At 39.8% G+C, this 17,865-nt stretch overlaps 1 protein-coding gene across 14 annotated transcripts in view; it reads left to right on the forward strand.

Moving 5' to 3' along the window:
- The window catches only part of Amph (amphiphysin), a 271,862-nt gene that overhangs the window by 228,870 nt on the left and 25,127 nt on the right, over window positions 1–17,865 (forward strand). For 9 of the 14 annotated variants that reach the window (XM_071667027.1, XM_071667028.1, XM_071667031.1 and 6 more), the window contains 3 exons: window positions 579–721; window positions 2,822–3,088; window positions 14,753–14,904. In XM_071667027.1, coding sequence (XP_071523128.1) covers window positions 579–721; window positions 2,822–3,088; window positions 14,753–14,904 — 562 coding nt within the window. The remainder of the gene's footprint in view (window positions 1–578; window positions 722–2,821; window positions 3,089–14,752; window positions 14,905–17,865) is intronic. The other 5 variants (XM_071667035.1, XM_071667033.1, XM_071667034.1 and 2 more) reach the window with 1 other exon arrangement.

Here is a 17,865-nt window from a genome sequence, read left to right on the forward strand (position 1 = left end):
ACCCTACTGTACCTAATAACCTTTCTCTTATTCACATTTACTCTTAACTTTCTTCTTTCACACACTTTACCAAACTCAGTCACCAGCTTCTGCAGCTTCTCACATGAATCAGCCACCAGCGCTGTATCATCAGCAAACAACAACTGACTCACTTCCCAAGCTCTCTCATCCGCAACAGACTTCATACTTGCCCCTCTTAACAAAACTCTTGCATCACCTCCCGAACAACCCCATCCATAAACAAATTAAACAACCATGGAGACATCACACACCCCTGCCGCAAACCTACATTCACTGAGAACCAAGAACCAGTCACTTTCCTCTCTTCCTACACGTACACATGCCTTACATCCTCGATAAAAACTTTTCATTGCTTCTAACAACTTGCCTCCCACACCATATATTCTTAATATATGGGAACAATATCAGTGTAGGAAATTATAGTTCAGTTTGGTCATTAGTTTTAAAGGGTTTAAGAATATTTCATGTTTATTGCTAACTTCAACCTGGTTGGCTGGTTTGAATTAGAGTGCTTGATGTTATGAATAGGAATTTGATAATATAATTGCATTTTTCAGGTTGCCAAAGAACTTGAGGCCATTGCAGACAAGTTAGCAAAGGAATGTGAGAAAGGAACATACAAGGTGAAGCGTGCAGTTGCTCCTCGTCCTCTTTCAGTTGTGGAGCCCTCCTCTCCTAAGAATGCCAACTCTCCATCCATGTAAGTGATATTATCTTTGCTTTTCATGGGTATGTTTATTGTGGTTCATAATACTGAATGTTAGATACTGAGGGATCTGGCCAGGGAGAAAGAGCTCAACGTTTTTGATTATTGCTGTTTATATAACCCTTTTCAGTAAAAGTTGATTGAGAATTGTGCATACACAAGTTCTGCTGAACTGACCAGATCTCTTTGGAAATTTTCCCTATAGTTCCTACTAAAAATGAAAGCAGTTCAAGACATCATTGAAAAGTTTGAGTGTTTTATGAAAAAATTTGATATCTTACATGATACCCAACACAGTGTTTATCATTGTGGTAAAAGTAGTATAATTTAATCCATAAAACTAGAACTAGTTTTGAAGGCCCTTACATATTATGTCACTGATGAGGTCTTGTGCATACAAGACCATTGTTCTTTGCAGAGTTTAACCAGTTTCAGATCAATTTACTTATCAGTTAATCCTTTACTGAATAAGAAAACTTTGTCTTAATAGCTATTATCTTTTATCTCCTCCCTTATTGTTCTTGTACTGAAAAGAGATATGTATGATAAAGTTTTGGGATAGGGACTTCAAAATCTTTGTTCCTGTAAAAGGCAGTTAAGTGAATATGGATTGGAGTTGAGGCCCCTTTTCAAGAGAAAATAATTATTATGACATAATCATTGTTGTGACCAGCTTGTAAAAAAAAAGTCATTTTGCATTTCATCCACCCTTTGTGGTTAGGAAAGAAGAATAGGATAACAGATAGGATTGTTTGGCCAGGTCACTGCATACCAATGACCTTAGATTTGCTAAGATTACATTTCTGAAATCTTAGATATTGGGCCAAGATAGGTTAAAACTAGTTCTTACTGAAGTGATGTCATTATCATTATTCTTAGCATGCTTGCATTCCTACATTTTATTCTTGATGTCACCTGTCATATTGTGTTCTTGATGACTAAATTGCATGTTTTTCTCCAGTGTCCCTCAGAGTATCACTTTTCTGCACAGAACTCACATACAGCATTAGCTCAACACTTTCAATGAAGATTTTCCATTTACATCACTCTTCAGAACCAAAGACAAATGACTTAAGCTCTAGAGCTGTTACAAAAGCCATATTTAATTCTTATATAGTACACTTTCACTTTTAATATTTTTAATTGGGATGATATATACTTATTGCTCAGTTTTTGAATTTGTTAAGTGCAGGAAAGTTTTGTGATGCATATTAGCAGTATCAGAACTTGCCAGGGCCAGTCATTTCTGGAATTTGAACTACTTTTGTCTCAAAATAGATATTTGATGCATGATTATGAGATTAAGTTCATATAAATGTAGAACTGCAAGGTGTATCTTTAATGTTGAGGAGTGAATCCAGTTTCTGTTGTATTTATTGATTGTTTAATATGCCGAGGAAGTTTTGTAAATGGTGCATTGTTTTGAGATGTGCTTTACCTATTTTCCATTTAACATATGACATAATATGTAGGGTGCTGAATCTGGAGGTAAAATATAGCTGAAACGAAAAGAATGTAAATTCTTTAATAGATAATATTTTCTAGCTTTTGGTTTACACAGTTAGTTCAAGCAGCTCTCTTACTGTACACTGTTTAGACATCTTTGTGGGAATTTTGTGTTATGTACTGTAGTGTACAAAATCAAAGAATATTTATATATCAAGAAAGATGCTTAGGACTGAGGTAATACTTTAGTTGATGTATGTTGTTCCTTTTGTTTTTGTTTTGTTGATGGTTTGAAGATAGAACAGATTTGTTCAAGGGATTCTTTTATTTTACTGTGTTCCGGCTCCATCATTAATCACAATGAAATTTTTATGAGACTTGAAAGTGAAATTCCAATTTTGACTTTTATGGCCCTGGCAGTAGCTGTGCGTAGTGTTCCATGGGACGGTTCCTCTTTGTCCTGCTCTATTTATTTTCTTTTGTTTCTTTCTTCTACTTTTTTTTTTATCTTTTTTGAAAGTTTTCCATGTTTTTTGAACTTCTGGCATTTCTCGTACTGTACTCTTTAACTTTAACGATTCCCAAATCCTAACCTTTGTCCCATGGAATGCTTGATGTAGTGTGCATGCTGTTGGCGATGGTTCGCAGGTGGTACGATGGTGGGGCCGTAGAGGAGGGAGGCAACTCTCTTCAGGCGCTGGAGGGGAGCGAAGGAACCCTGGAAATATCCACCACAGAGGATAACCAAGATTCCTCAGACCCATTGGAACACAAGGAATCTTATAAATCCATCCCGGATTCTGTCCAGCGCACTCCAACCCCTCCTGCAAGTCCACTCCCTCTTGAAAGCCCTACCAACGATGCTGACTCTGCCCCAAGTGCTCCTTCTGTCGACTCCCAGCCTGATACAAACAAGTAATTTTCAGATAGATTTCATTAGGTGGCAGTTATGGGATGCTTGGTGTAGGTGAGAGTTAAAGGCAAGTAGATCAACGCTTGTGCTGGATTGTACAAAGAACTTTTTCTACACAGAACAAGTCTTGTAGTTAAAAAGATATATTTAATTATTATTATTATACTTGATCGCTGTTTCCCCGCATCAGTGAGAAAGCGCCAGAAAACAGATGAAGAATGGCCCATCCACTCTTATACACATACATATGTATTATTATTATCGTTATCGTTATTATTAATATACTTAATTGCTGTTTTCTGCATCAGTGAGGTAGCACCAGGAAACAGACGAAGAATGGCCCATCCACTCGCATACACATATATATATACATAGATTCCCATACACTCATATAAACATACATATACATATCAACATACACATACATAGACCTATACATATATACACATGTACATATTCATACTTGCTTGCCTTCATCCATTCCTGGCGCTACCCCGCCCCACAGGAAACTGCATTGCTACTCCCTGCTTCAGTGAGGTAGCGCCAGGAAAACAGACAAAAAAACCACGTTCGTTCACCCTCATTCTCTAGCTGTCATGTGTAATGCACTGAAGCCACAGCTCCCTATCCACATCCAGGCCCCACAGACCTTTCCATGGTTTACCCCAGACGCTTCACATGCCTTGGTTCCGTCCACTGACAGTATGTTGACCCTGGTATACCACATTGTTCCAATTCACTCTATTCCTTGTATACTTCTCACCCTCCTGTATGTTCAGGTTCCAGTAGCTCAAAATCTTTTTCACTCTATCCTTCCACCTGCAATTTGGTCTCTGCCTCTCCTTGTTCCCTTAACCTCTAACACATTTATCCTCTTTGTAAATCTTTCCTCACTCATTCTCTCCGTATGTTCAAACCATTTCAACACACCCTCTTCTGCTATCTCAACCACACACTTTTTATTTCCACACATCCCTCTTACCCTTTCATTACTTACTCGATCAGATAACCTCACACCACATATTGTCCTCAAACATTTCATTTCCAACACATCCACCATCCTCCATACAACCCTGTCACTAGCCCATGCCTTGTAACCATATGATATTGTTGGAACTACTATTCCTTCAAACATACCCATTTTTGCACTGAAATAATGTTCTCTCCTTCCACCCATTCTTCATCGCTCTCAGAACCTTCACCCCTTTGCCCACCCTGTGACACTTCCATTTCCATCTGCTGCTAAGTCCACTCCCACTTAACTTCCTCCAATTTTTCTCCATTCAGACTTACATCCCAGTTTACTTGTCCTTTAATCCAACCGAACCTAATAACCTTGCTCATATTTACATTTACTCTTAACTTTCTCCTTTCACACCCTTCCAAACTCAGTCACCAAATTCTACCTTTTCTCACTTGAACCAGCCAATAGTGCTGTATGATATGCAAACAACCTTTGACCCACTTCCCAGGTACTGTCATTCCTAACAGACTGCATACTCGCCCCTCTCTCCAAAACTCTTGCATTTACCTTCCTAACCACCCCATCCATAAACAAATTAACCATGGGGACATCACACACCCCCGCCGCAGACTGACATTTACTGGGAACCAATCACTCTCCTCTCTTCCTGCTCGTACACATGCCTTACATCCTCAATAAAAACTTTTCACGGCTTCTAGCAGCTTACCTCCCACACCATATACTCTTAAGACCTACCACAAAATATCTCTATATCAACCCTATCATATGCCTTCTCCAGATCCATAAATGCTACCTACTAATCCATCTGTTATTCTAAGTATTTCTCTCACACATTCTTTAAAGCAAACACCTGATCCACACATCCTCTATCACCTCTGAAACCACACTGCTCTTCCCCAGTCTGATACTCTGTACATGCCTTCACCCTTTCAGTCAATACCCTCCCACATAATTTCCTAGGAATACTCAACATACATATGCCTCTGTAGTTTGAACACTAACCATTATCCCCTTTGCCTTTGTACAGTGGCACTATGCATGTATTCTGCCAATCCTTTGGCACTTCACCATGATCCATACATACATTGAATATCCTTACCAACCAATCAGTAACACAGTCACCCCCTTATTTGATAAATTTTACTGCAATACCATCCAAACCTCTTGCCTTGCTGGATTTCATATTCTGCAATACTTTCACTTCCTCTGCTTTCTTAACCAAACCATTCTCCCTGACCCTCTCACTTTGCACATCACCCCTACCAAAGCACCCTGTATATGCCACTTTATTATCAAACACATTCAACAAACCTTCAGGATACTCACTCTGTCCCCTCACTTCATCATTACCTGTTATTGCTTCCCCACTTGCCCCCTTCACCGATGTTCCCATTGGTTTTCTTGTCTTACCCACATTATTTACCTCCTTCCAAAACATCTTTTTATTCTCCGTAGAGTTTAATTATACTCTCTCACCCCAACTCTCATTTGTCTTCTTTCTCAACCCTTGCATCTTCCTCTTGACCTGCCAATTTCTTTTATACATCTCTTAGTCATTTGCAATCCTTCCTTGCAAGTATCGTCCAAATGCCTCTCTTTTCTCTTTCACTAACAACTTTACTTCTTCATCCCACCACTCGCTACCCTTTCTAATCTGCCCACCTCCCACCTTTCTCATGCCACATGCATCTTTTGCACAAGCCATCACTGCTTCCCTAAATGCATCCCATTCCTCACCCACTCCCCTCACATCATATGCTTTCACCTTTTGCCATTCTACACTCAGTCTCTCCTGGTACTTCCTCACACAAGTCTCCTTTCCAAGCTCACTTACTCTCACCACTCTCTTCTCCCCAACATTCTCTCCTTTTTTGAAAACCTTTACAAATCTTCACCTTCACCTCCAGAAGATAGTGGTCAGACATCCCTCCAGTTGCCCCTTTCAGCACTTTAACATCCAAAAGTCTCTCTTTTAAATGTACACACACATATATATTTTATATATTTTATTATACTTTGTCGCTGTCTCCCGCGTTTGCGAGGTAGCGCAAGGAAACAGACGAAAGAAATGGCCCAACCCCCCCCATACACATGTATATACATACGTCCACACACGCAAATATACATACCTACACAGCTTTCCATGGTTTACCCCAGACGCTTCACATGCCTTGATTCAATCCACTGACAGCACGCCAACCCCGGTATACCACATCGCTCCAATTCACTCTATTCCTTGCCCTCCTTTCACCCTCCTGCATGTTCAGGCCCCGATCACACAAAATCTTTTTCACTCCATCTTTCCACCTCCAATTTGGTCTCCCTCTTCTCCTCGTTCCCTCCACCTCCGACACATATATCCTCTTGGTCAATCTTTCCTCACTCATTCTCTCCATGTGCCCAAACCACTTCAAAACACCCTCTTCTGCTCTCTCAACCACGCTCTTTTTATTTCCACACATCTCTCTTACCCTTACGTTACTCACTCGATCAAACCACCTCACACCACACATTGTCCTCAAACATCTCATTTCCAGCACATCCATCCTCCTGCGCACAACTCTATCCATAGCCCACGCCTCGCAACCATACAACATTGTTGGAACCACTATTCCTTCAAACATAACCATTTTTGCTTTCCGAGATAATGTTCTCGACTTCCACACATTCTTCAAGGCCCCCAGAATTTTCGCCCCCTCCCCCACCCTATGATCCACTTCCACTTCCATGCGCTGCCAGATCCACTCCCAGATATCTAAAACACTTCACTTCCTCCAGTTTTCCTCCATTCAAACTCACCTCCCAATTGACTTGACCCTCAACCCCACTGTACCCAATAACCTTGCTCTTATTCACATTTACTCTTAACTTTCTTCTTCCACACACTTTACCAAACTCAGTCACCAGCTTCTGCAGTTTCTCACATGAATCAGCCACCAGCGCTGTATCATCAGCGAACAACAACTGACTCACTTCCCAAGCTCTCTCATCCCCAACAGACTTCATACTTGCCCCTCTTTCCAAAACTCTTGCATTTACCTCCCTAACAACCCCATCCATAAACAAATTAAACAACCATGGAGACATCACACACCCCTGCCGCAAACCTACATTCACTGAGAACCAATCACTTTCCTCTCTTCCTACACGTACACATGCCTTACATCCTTACATATATATATGTATATATATATATATATATATAAGAATACTTCCCACGTATTCCCTGTGTGTTGTAGAAGGCGACTAAAAGGGGAGGGAGCGGGGGGCTGGAAATCCTCCCCTCTCGTTTTTTTTTTAATTTTCCAAAAGAAGGAACAGAGGGGGCCAGGTGAGGATATTCCATAAAAGGCCCAGTCCTCTGTTCTTCACGCTACCTCGCTAACGCGGGAAATGGCGAATAGTTTAAGAAAAAAAAAATATATATATATATATATTTCTTTCTTTCAAACTATTTGCCATTTCCCGCATTAGCGAGGTAGCATTAAGAACAGAGGACTGGGCCTTTGAGGGAATATCCTCACCTGGCCCCCTTCTCTGTTCCTTCTTTTGGAAAATTGAAAAAAAAAAAAGAGAGGGGAGGATTTCCAGCCCCACGCTCCCTCCCCTTTTAGTCGCCTTCTACGACATGCAGGGAATACGTGGGAAGTATTCATTCTCCCCTATCCCCAGGGATGTCTGATCATTATCTTGTTAAGGCTAAGGTGAAAATTTGTATGGGTTTTCAGAAAAGAAGAGTGAATGTTGGGGTGAAGAGGGTGGTGAGAGTAAGTGAGCTTGGGAAGGAGACTTGTGTGAGGAAGTACCAGGAGAGACTGAGTACAGAATGGAAAAAGGTGAGAACAATGGAAGTAAGGGGAGTGGGGGAGGAATGGGATGTATTTAGGGAATCAGTGATGGATTGTGCAAAAGATGCTTGTGGCATGAGAAGAGTGGGAGGTGGGTTGATTAGAAAGGGTAGTGAGTGGTGGGATGAAGAAGTAAGATTGTTAGTGAAAGAGAAGAGAGAGGCATTTGGACGATTTTTGCAGGGAAAAAATGCAAATGAGTGGGAGATGTATAAAAGAAAGAGACAGGAGGTCAAGAGAAAGGTGCAAGAGGTGAAAAAAGGGCAAATGAGAGTTGGGGTGAGAGAGTATCATTAAATTTTAGGGAGAATAAAAAGATGTTCTGGAAGGAGGTAAATAAAGTGCGTAAGACAAGGGAGCAAATGGGAACTTCAGTGAAGGGCGCAAATGGGGAGGTGATAACAAGCAGTGGTGATGTGAGAAGGAGATGGAGTGAGTATTTTGAAGGTTTGTTGAATGTGTTTGATGATAGAGTGGCAGATATAGGGTGTTTTGGTCGAGGTGGTGTGCAAAGGCAAGGCAAGGCAGGTTTGGATGGTATTGCAGTGGAATTTATCAAAAAAGGGGGTGACTGTATTATTGACTGGTTGGTAAGGTTATTTAATGTATGTATGACTCATGGTGAGGTGCCTGAGGATTGGCGGAATGCGTGCATAGTGCCATTGTACAAAGGCAAAGGGGATAAGAGTGAGTGCTCAAATTACAGAGGTATAAGTTTGTTGAGTATTCCTGGTAAATTATATAGGAGGGTATTGATTGAGAGGGTGAAGGCATGTACAGAGCATCAGATTAGGGAAGAGCAGTGTGGTTTCAGAATTGGTAGAGGATGTGTGGATCAGGTGTTTGCTTTGAAGAATGTATGTGAGAAATACTTAGAAAAGCAAATGGACTTGTATGTAGCATTTATGGATCTGGAGAAGGCATATGATAGAGTTGATAGAGATGCTCTATGGAAGGTATTAAGAATATATGGTGTGGGAGGCAAGTTGTTAGAAGCAGTGAAAAGTTTTTATCGAGGATGTAAGGCATGTGTACGTGTAGGAAGAGAGGAAAGTGATTGGTTCTCAGTGAATGTAGGTTTGCGGCAGGGGTGTGTGATGTCTCCTTGGTTGTTTAATTTGTTTATGGATGGGGTTGTTAGGGAGGTAAATGCAAGAGTTTTGGAAAGAGGGGCAAGTATGAAGTCTGTTGGGGATGAGAGAGCTTGGGAAGTGAGTCAGTTGTTGTTCGCTGATGATGCAGCACTGGTGGCTGATTCATGTGAGAAACTGCAGAAGCTGGTGACTGAGTTTGGTAAAGTGTGTGAAAGAAGAAAGTTAAGATTAATGTGAATAAGAGCAAGGTTATTAGGTACAGTAGGGTTGAGGGTCAAGTCAATTGGGAGGTAAGTTTGAATGGAGAAAAACTGGAGGAAGTAAAGTGTTTTAGATATCTGGGAGTGGATCTGGCAGCGTATGGAACCATGGAAGCGGAAGTGGATCATAGGGTGGGGGAGGGGGCGAAAATTCTGGGAGCCTTGAAGAATGTGTGGAAGTCAAGAACATTATCTCGGAAAGCAAAAATGGGTATGTTTGAAGGAATAGTGGTTCCAACAATGTTGTATGGTTGCAAAGCGTGGGCTATGGATAGAGTTGTGCGCAGGAGGATGGATGTGCTGGAAATGAGATGTTTGAGGACAATGTGTGGTGTGAGGTGGTTTGATCGAGTGAGTAACGTAAGGGTAAGAGAGATGTGTGGAAATAAAAAGAGCGTGGTTGAGAGAGCAGAAGAGGGTGTTTTGAAATGGTTTGGGCACATGGAGAGAATGAGTGAGGAAAGATTGACCAAGAGGATATATGTGTCGGAGGTGGAGGGAACGAGGAAAAGTGGGAGATCAAATTGGAGGTGGAAAGATGGAGTGAAAAAGATTTTGTGTGATCAGGGCCTGAACATGCTGGAGGGTGAAAGGAGGGCAAGGAATAGAGTGAATTGGATCGATGTGGTATACCGGGGTTGACATGCTGTCAGTGGATTGAATCAGGGCATGTGAAACGTCTGGGGTAAACCATGGAAAGCTGTGTAGGTATGTATATTTTGCGTGTGTGGACGTGTATGTATATACATGTGTATGGGGGTGGGTTGGGCCATTTCTTTCGTCTGTTTCCTTGCGCTACCTCACAAATGCGGGAGACAGCGACAAAGCAAAAAAAAAAGATATATATATATATATATATATATATATATATATATATATATATATATATATATATTTTTTTTTTTTTTTCATACTTTGTCGCTGTCTCCCGCGTTTGCGAGGTAGCGCAAGGAAACAGACGAAAGAAATGGAGGTGGAAAGATGGAGTGAAAAAGATTTTGTGTGATCGGGGCCTGAACATGCAGGAGGGTGAAAGGAGGGCAAGGAACAGAGTGAATTGGAGCGATGTGGTATACCGGGGCTGACGTGCTGTCAGTGGATTGAATCAAGGCATGTGAAGCGTCTGGGGTAAACCATGGAAAGCTGTGTAGGTATGTATATTTGCGTGTGTGGACGTATGTATATACATGTGTATGGGGGGGGTTGGGCCATTTCTTTCGTCTGTTTCCTTGCGCTACCTCGCAAACGCGGGAGACAGCGACAAAGTATAAAAAAAAAATATATATATATATATATATATATATATATATATATATATATATATATATATATATATATATATATATATATATATCTTTTTTTTTTGCTTTGTCGCTGTCTCCCGCGTTTGTGGGAGTGAAAAAGATTTTGTGTGGTCGGGGCCTGGACATGCAGGAGGGTGGGGGGAGGGCAGGGAATGGAGTGAATTGGAGCGATGTGGTGTACCGGGGTTGACGTGCTGTCGGTGGATTGAATCAGGGCGTGTGAGGCGTCTGGGGTAAACCATGGAAAGCTGTGTAGGTATGTATATTTGCGTGTGTGGACGTATGTATATACATGTGTATGGGGGGGGGCCATTTCTTTCGTCTGTTTCCTTGCGCTACCTTTTTTTTTTAATTTTCCAAAAGAAGGAACAGAGAAAGGGGCCAGGTGAGGATATTCCCTCAAAGGCCCAGTCCTCTGTTCTTAACGCTACCTCGCTATCGCGGGAAATGGCGAATAGTATGAAAAAAAAAAAAAAAAAAAAATATATAAAATATATATATATATATATATATATATATATATATATATATATATATATATATATATATATATATATATATATTATCCCTGGGGATAGGGGAGAAAGAATACTTCCCACGTATTCCCTGCGTGTCGTAGAAGGCGACTAAAAGGGGAGGGAGCGGGTGGCTGGAAATCCTCCCCTCTCGTTTTTTTTTAATTTTCCAAAAGAAGGAACAGAGAAGGGGGCCAGGTGAGGATTTTCCCTCTAAGGCCCAGTCCTCTGTTCTTAATGCTACCTCGCAAATGCGGGAAATGGCGAATCGTATGAAAAAAAAAAAAAAAAAAAAAAATATATATATATATATATATATATATATATATTTTTTTTTTTTTTTTTTCATACCATTCACCATCTCCTTTGTTGGCGAGGTAGCATGAAGAACAGAGGACTGAGCCTTTTTGGGGAAATCCTCACTTAGCCCCCTTCTGTGTTCCTCCTTTTGGAAAATTAGAAATGAGAGGGGAGGATTTCCAGCCAAGTGAGGATTTCCCTCAAAGGCTCAGTCCTCTGTTCTTAATGCTACCTTGCTAATGCAGGAAATCGTGAATAGTATGGAAAAAAATATATTTTTTTTCATACTTCCCACGTATTCCCTGCGTGTCGTAGAAGGCGACTAACAGGGAAGGGAGCGGGGGGCTGGAAATCCTCCCCTCTCGTTTTTTTTTTTTTTTTTAATTTTCCAAAAGAAGGAACAGAGAAGAGGTCCAGGTGAGGATATTCCCTCAAAGGCCCAGTCCTCTGTTTTTAACGCTACCTCGCTATCGCGGGAAATAGCGAATAGTATGAAAAAAAAAAAATATATATATATATATATATATATATAGAGAGAGAGAGAGAGAGAGAGAGAGAGAGAGAGAGACTTGCTTTATTCACCAGGAGTCCTTTCTAACTTTATAAGGCTCCTGCAGCACTCATAGAGCAAAGTGACATATGCATCTGTGTGGGGAGAGTACAGGGCATTCTCTTCCTTGTTTTAGTTGCATCGTGGGCATGAAGGGCCTTGGGTTATATTGAAAATGTGTATGTAGTGTTGTAGGTGGATAAGTGATGTGTAGAGTGAAGACAAGGAAAGTGTGACTTGTGTTTGTCTGGAGAATATAGCTTCTGTTTTGTGTATGTCAGGTGGGATGAGAGTTTGAAATTGAGTTGGAGAGTGGGTGTTAAGTGCTTTTTAGGTTATTTTAGTATGTATGAGTCCTGGGTTACACCATGAGTGAAAAGTCACCTTTGGTGATGATGTAACTTTGTTTGTTGATGACTTACGTGCTGTCCCTTCAAAGGATTTTCCACTTGAAAGGAATCCATTTCTCCCTGCAACTGAGAGTATGGCAGCCTTGGAGTGGCAAGAGCTCATGGTTAAGGAGTCCAGGGGTAACTGCATATCTATCTGTCTATATCTGCGATGCCCGTTCCCTCAGGGACCTCCCTCAAGGGGGTGGCCACCAGAAAAGAGCCCATAGCTGGTAAACTCCAGTGCCACCTCTCAGCCTTTAGTGCATCATCCTGAACAGGCCACTGGCACTGGCCAAATCTAGTGCAGTTTCTAGAGGCTCCTGCCTAGTTCTTGTTTTTACCTATTGTGTCAACCTAATGTTCCTACTACTTGTACCTAATATTTCTGCCTAATGCTCCCGCCTAATGTTACATTCTTCTTGTAATTTTCTACCTAATACTCCTGTACAATGTTCCTTCCTACCTTTTATCTTTTGCTCCTCCTATTTTGCCAAAAGAGGGCTGATGCATAGCGCTTGCTACTGGAAAATCTAGAGTTGCATTGAATGAGTTGAGTGAATTAAGTGTTGTCATGTGTTATGTGTGACAAGGAGAGATTGTCTGTTTGTGGACAGAATGCCAGGAGCTCATGTGTGGGTGAGGCAGAAAGAAAAGACAGCTACCTGGGTCAGAGGAATGCAATTTGACAACTAATGAATTTCTGGCTCATTATGAAGCTGTCTCTAACCTTCCTGATACCGAGGGAGATAGTACCAGTAATATATCTCTCTGGTCACTGGCTGCCTACAATATACTACCTCCATACAGGGATAACACTTGGAATCTTTTTGAAAGGGGTCTTTGGGTTATAAATGAAAATATATGCATTAGTGATTCTGAACTGTGCTTGCTAGCAGTTGTTACTTCGCAAGCAAGAACTCATCTTTGGTGAGTCTTTATCATTGTAAATAATTGGAATGGTTTACTGTTAGAGGACTTTGCTTCATTAAAGGAATCCATCATCTCCCTGTTCTTATGTGGAGTTCTTTATAGTCTTGTTGAGGACTTTCTTCCTCGAAAGAAGTCCATCATTTCCCAGCCCCTGCGTGTAATGCATCTGTACCTTTCCTTACCTTCCTTTCCCAAGACCCACTTCTTTGAGGCTCCTGCCATGCTTCTAAAGCTGACCACATCCACTGGCACACAACCACGGATGGAGAAGTGTGATGATGATGGGTATGTCTTTTACTGTAATTATGGGAATGGATAAGGGCCCTGACATAAGTGTATGATGCCCTGAGTAATGAAATGATGCCTAGAAATAAATGAAAGTCATTAACAGTATGCTTTAATGGTCCTGAAAAATCAATGTTTACTCCATTTGTTGTTAAAGACTAGTTTGGATTAGTGATTTTTTTAATACTTACTTAGGCTCGGTTTCTCTAATTAGAATTTTGTCGAGATGGAAAGTGATAGTGGAAGGTGACAGCTTAAGAAGGTAGGGGCTTTAGATGTACTTCAAGTTTGGTAATATCAGTCTTGTAGTTACTATTTATAAGTAATGAAAGTTTTCTTTCATATTTTATGTCATTTATTAATCCTGATAGGACAATTAAGTTATTTTGCTTATGCAAATTATTTCATGCAAAATAGATTGGAAGCAATAAAACCTATTTCACCAGTACCATACTCTGGATTAGAATGAAGTTATAGGACTTTTCTTCATTTATTTGATCACACCCATGAACATCAGCTTTTATACCACTTATTATTACTGATAGGATAAAGTTATTACTCAGGCTAAGAATTTCTCTAAAAATGAAACAAGCTGTAAACCTATTTCAGTTAGAATTAATTTCCTAAGATTTCCCCCTCAGTTATCTAATCATGACCAAGAACATGATGTTGAGACACCTTTGATGCCACTTTGCTTAAATCCTGCACTCCTTTAATGGTATGTGGGATGTTTCCTTGGGTTGTTTTCCTTGGTGTTGGTTCTTGTGGTTTACAATACTCACAATTGCCTGCCATCCCTCTGGATTGATAGATTAGATAGATTTTGTTGTGCCTTTGATAAAATCTCAGTAATTTTTGGGTGCTTCCAGGTAATTATGTTCAAGCTGTTCTGTAGAAAATTTTAAACTTCCATTCATTTTGCCTCTTGAGGATATTAGGTAGAACTAGTTCGGTTTCCAATATTTCTTGTGCATTTAGGTATACTGTGATGTCTTGAACAATATAACTCTCAGCCATATTCATATCTTTTACTGAGTAATTAATTAAAAAATCATATTTAGATATTCCTCAAGATAGAATTGTAAAAATTGCTTGTTCTCATTCATGATTCATTTCTTGGAGGATAATTGAAAAAGTTCTGCAACATTTATTGCATTTGAATAAGGAATTATCTGAATTCTTTAATCCCCACTTCTTGCACAGCCGCCCCACAATCTCTGGTCCTGTTACTCCAAACAAGGAGGAAACTGGACGCCCATATGAAGAAATTGAATTTGAAGACAAGAAAGTAAATGGCACAGTTTCTGCCCCAGCCCGGACCAACGGTGAAGTTATTGGCACTAAGATCCCGGCAGGTAAGATATCTTATTAGTTTGTATTATATTTGCTTTTCAATAGCAGTGAAAGAAAATGTGTTTAAAGTTAATTGTAGTAATGTCATGTATTTGTTTGACTTAAGGTTTTGTATGTGTAAAATGAATCACTATTTTTGATACAATTAAGACTTTACTATCAAAATTATGCACATTTCTGTTGATAAAATGATTTGTATTTTCTTGCTTCAGTATATGTGTTATGTAGGAAACATTGAATTACCTTTGTCATCAGGGAAAACTGAAATTCACAAAACTTTACCTGTGTTTCATATATGATTTATCCAAAGAAGTTTTAATTTGTTTTATAGTTTATTAGCAATTGTTTGAATATAACATGTTCCAAGTTCTGCAAGGAACTAATGTTTGCCAGTAAAATTACTGAATTAATAGTTGTTACATGGTAATGCTATCTTTCATTGGCACTTAAGCTATGTTGTTAACCCTGCTTTGTGCACCAGGTAGTTGCCAGCTTGTTGCTCTTATGTCAGGTTGGCTGATGGAAAGGACCTGTTGCTTCTGTGTTCGATTTCTTTTAAAATTTTCTGATCTGAACTGAAGATATTTTCTTTTATAAATCACCTCATATGTTCTTTTACAGTGGAAGACGAAGAGGGATAAGGGTATTATATATATGTATCAAACATTATGCTGTTTTAGATTAGTAATGTTTATTCATCCAATGCAGTGCAGACGGTGGTGTAAACACTTCATAAAATGCTTTGCAGAATTCACACTTCGTGCTTATTTTGTCTCGGGTTCACAGTACACCCTAAAAGATAGACTGTTTGGATGATTAATCTCTTCACTGCCCTAGAGAGAATACAGCTTTAGTCCCTTTTCATACTATTCGCCATTTCCCGCGTTAGCAAGGTAGTGTTAAGAACAGAGGACTGGACCTTTGAGGGAATATCCTCACCTGGCCCCCTTCTCTGTTCCTTCTTTTGGAAAATTAAAAAAAAAAACGAGGGGAGGATTTCCAGCCCCCGGCTCCCTTCCCTTCTAGTCACCATCTACTACACGCAGGGAATACGTTGGAAGTATTCTCTCTCCCCTATCCCCTAAGAATGCAAATTCCAAATTTTAAGTTAAATCAAGATGGAAACAAGAAAGCTTTATAAATTTATCCTCTTTATTCACTGTCAATTTCTTTCTCACGTGGAGTGAATCTGTTGGGTATGTTCATCATATATTTTCAATGTTCTGTCTCACTCATTTCATACAGTATGTTTCTATCTTCCTTGAATCATCAAGGATAAATAGAATACACTTTTCTTATATGTACTTCAGATAGTTTGGTGGAAATATTATGAACAATCCATGTTAGTCGATTTGTTAAGAAGTAACAAAAAAACGGTTACAGTTGTTTGTTGAATGTCGTCTCATCCATCTATCTATACATCTATATCTCTGACAACCATTCCCTTCAGGAACTCTCTCAAGAGGATGGCTATGGCAGAAGAGTCTCCATAACTGGTGAAGTCCAGTACTGCTTCTTTGCTTTTAGTGCCTCACTTTTAACAGGCCATTGGCAGGGAGCAGCTCTAGCGCAGCGTTTTCAGAGGCTCCCAGAGTCTTATTTATGACAATAAGTTATAAGAATTGAAGAGAAAAGTGGAAACTCAATGTGCAGCCAAGATACATGCTGTCTTATAGTCATTTTACTAAATGTAATATTATTTCCACAAAAGAAACTTCATCAGAGAATGATGACTAAATTCTTCGGCATAAGGTGTATTTAATACATTTAACACTGGTGCCCCATTTATTTTTCAAGTTGCTTTTGTAAGTTTATTTTCATACACATTTGCTTCTGCCTTAATATCTGGAGCAGACAAACAATATCTTCATATGCATGCATCCACTCCCAGGCTTTCATGTATAATGCACTGAAACCAGATTCTGCTATCCAGAGCCAAGCCTCACAGACGAATCTATGGTTTACCTTAGTCACTTCATATGCCATAGTTCATCCCATTGATGTCAGATCAACCCTTGTATACCACATTGATTAATTCAATTTCATTCCATTCCATGCACCATGCATGTTTCTCACCCACCTGAATGATCAGGCCTAATATCCCTAAGCCATTTCATTCTTCCATATCCTTAGTCTCTTCTTCCCCCTATATCTGACACGTAGATCCTCTTAGTCAGGCTTGCTTTACTCATGCACTGAGGATGTCCAAACCATTTCAGCACATCCCAGTCAGCACTATCAGTCAGATGGTGCCAACTAACACTCTTCTGTCCCACTGTTCTTTCATAGATGATTATCCAGCTGCACCCCCCCCCCCCTCTCTCTCTCTCTCTCTCTCTCTCTCTCTCTCTCTCTCTCTCTCTCTCTCTCTCTCTCTCTCTCTCTCTCTCTCTCAAAACCTTCAAAGAGAAATCCTTGATTGGCCCTTACCTCTGTTCATGTTGTTATAAAGTGATATGGCATGGAGGGGGTGGTTTTTAGTCCCTCACACCCTGCCTTTTGCCTCTTACAACATGCAAGAGAGATTTGGGCATTATTCTTACTTTTGCTATCCACAGGGATAAAGGAAATTTGTGAATGAGGATAAAGAATTGTGAAATTTACATGTTTTCAGGTATAAGTGTGCATGAATGATAGCAAGTAAAAAGAATTCCTACAAAAGCTTCAGTTAGTTTTTTATTAGTAAAACTCAAGATGCATTAATCAAAATTAACATTGTTATATACTAAAAGAAATTGATTTTTGTGATATATACTAAAAGGAATTGATTTATGTAAATATTCATGTATGTATTTCATTTATGACTTTGCAAGTCACATGAAATATACACATATCTGGTATGTGTTAATAGTCTTTATTCAATGTTATATCTGGTATGTATTAAACAGTCTTTAGTACCTGTTGACAGCATCCTCTATCTGCCTTTACTAACACCTGTAAATACCAGTTTCTACTGAATGGGA

Source organism: Panulirus ornatus, chromosome 11 (genome assembly GCF_036320965.1).
Source record: "Panulirus ornatus isolate Po-2019 chromosome 11, ASM3632096v1, whole genome shotgun sequence".
Taxonomy (NCBI): domain Eukaryota; kingdom Metazoa; phylum Arthropoda; class Malacostraca; order Decapoda; family Palinuridae; genus Panulirus; species Panulirus ornatus.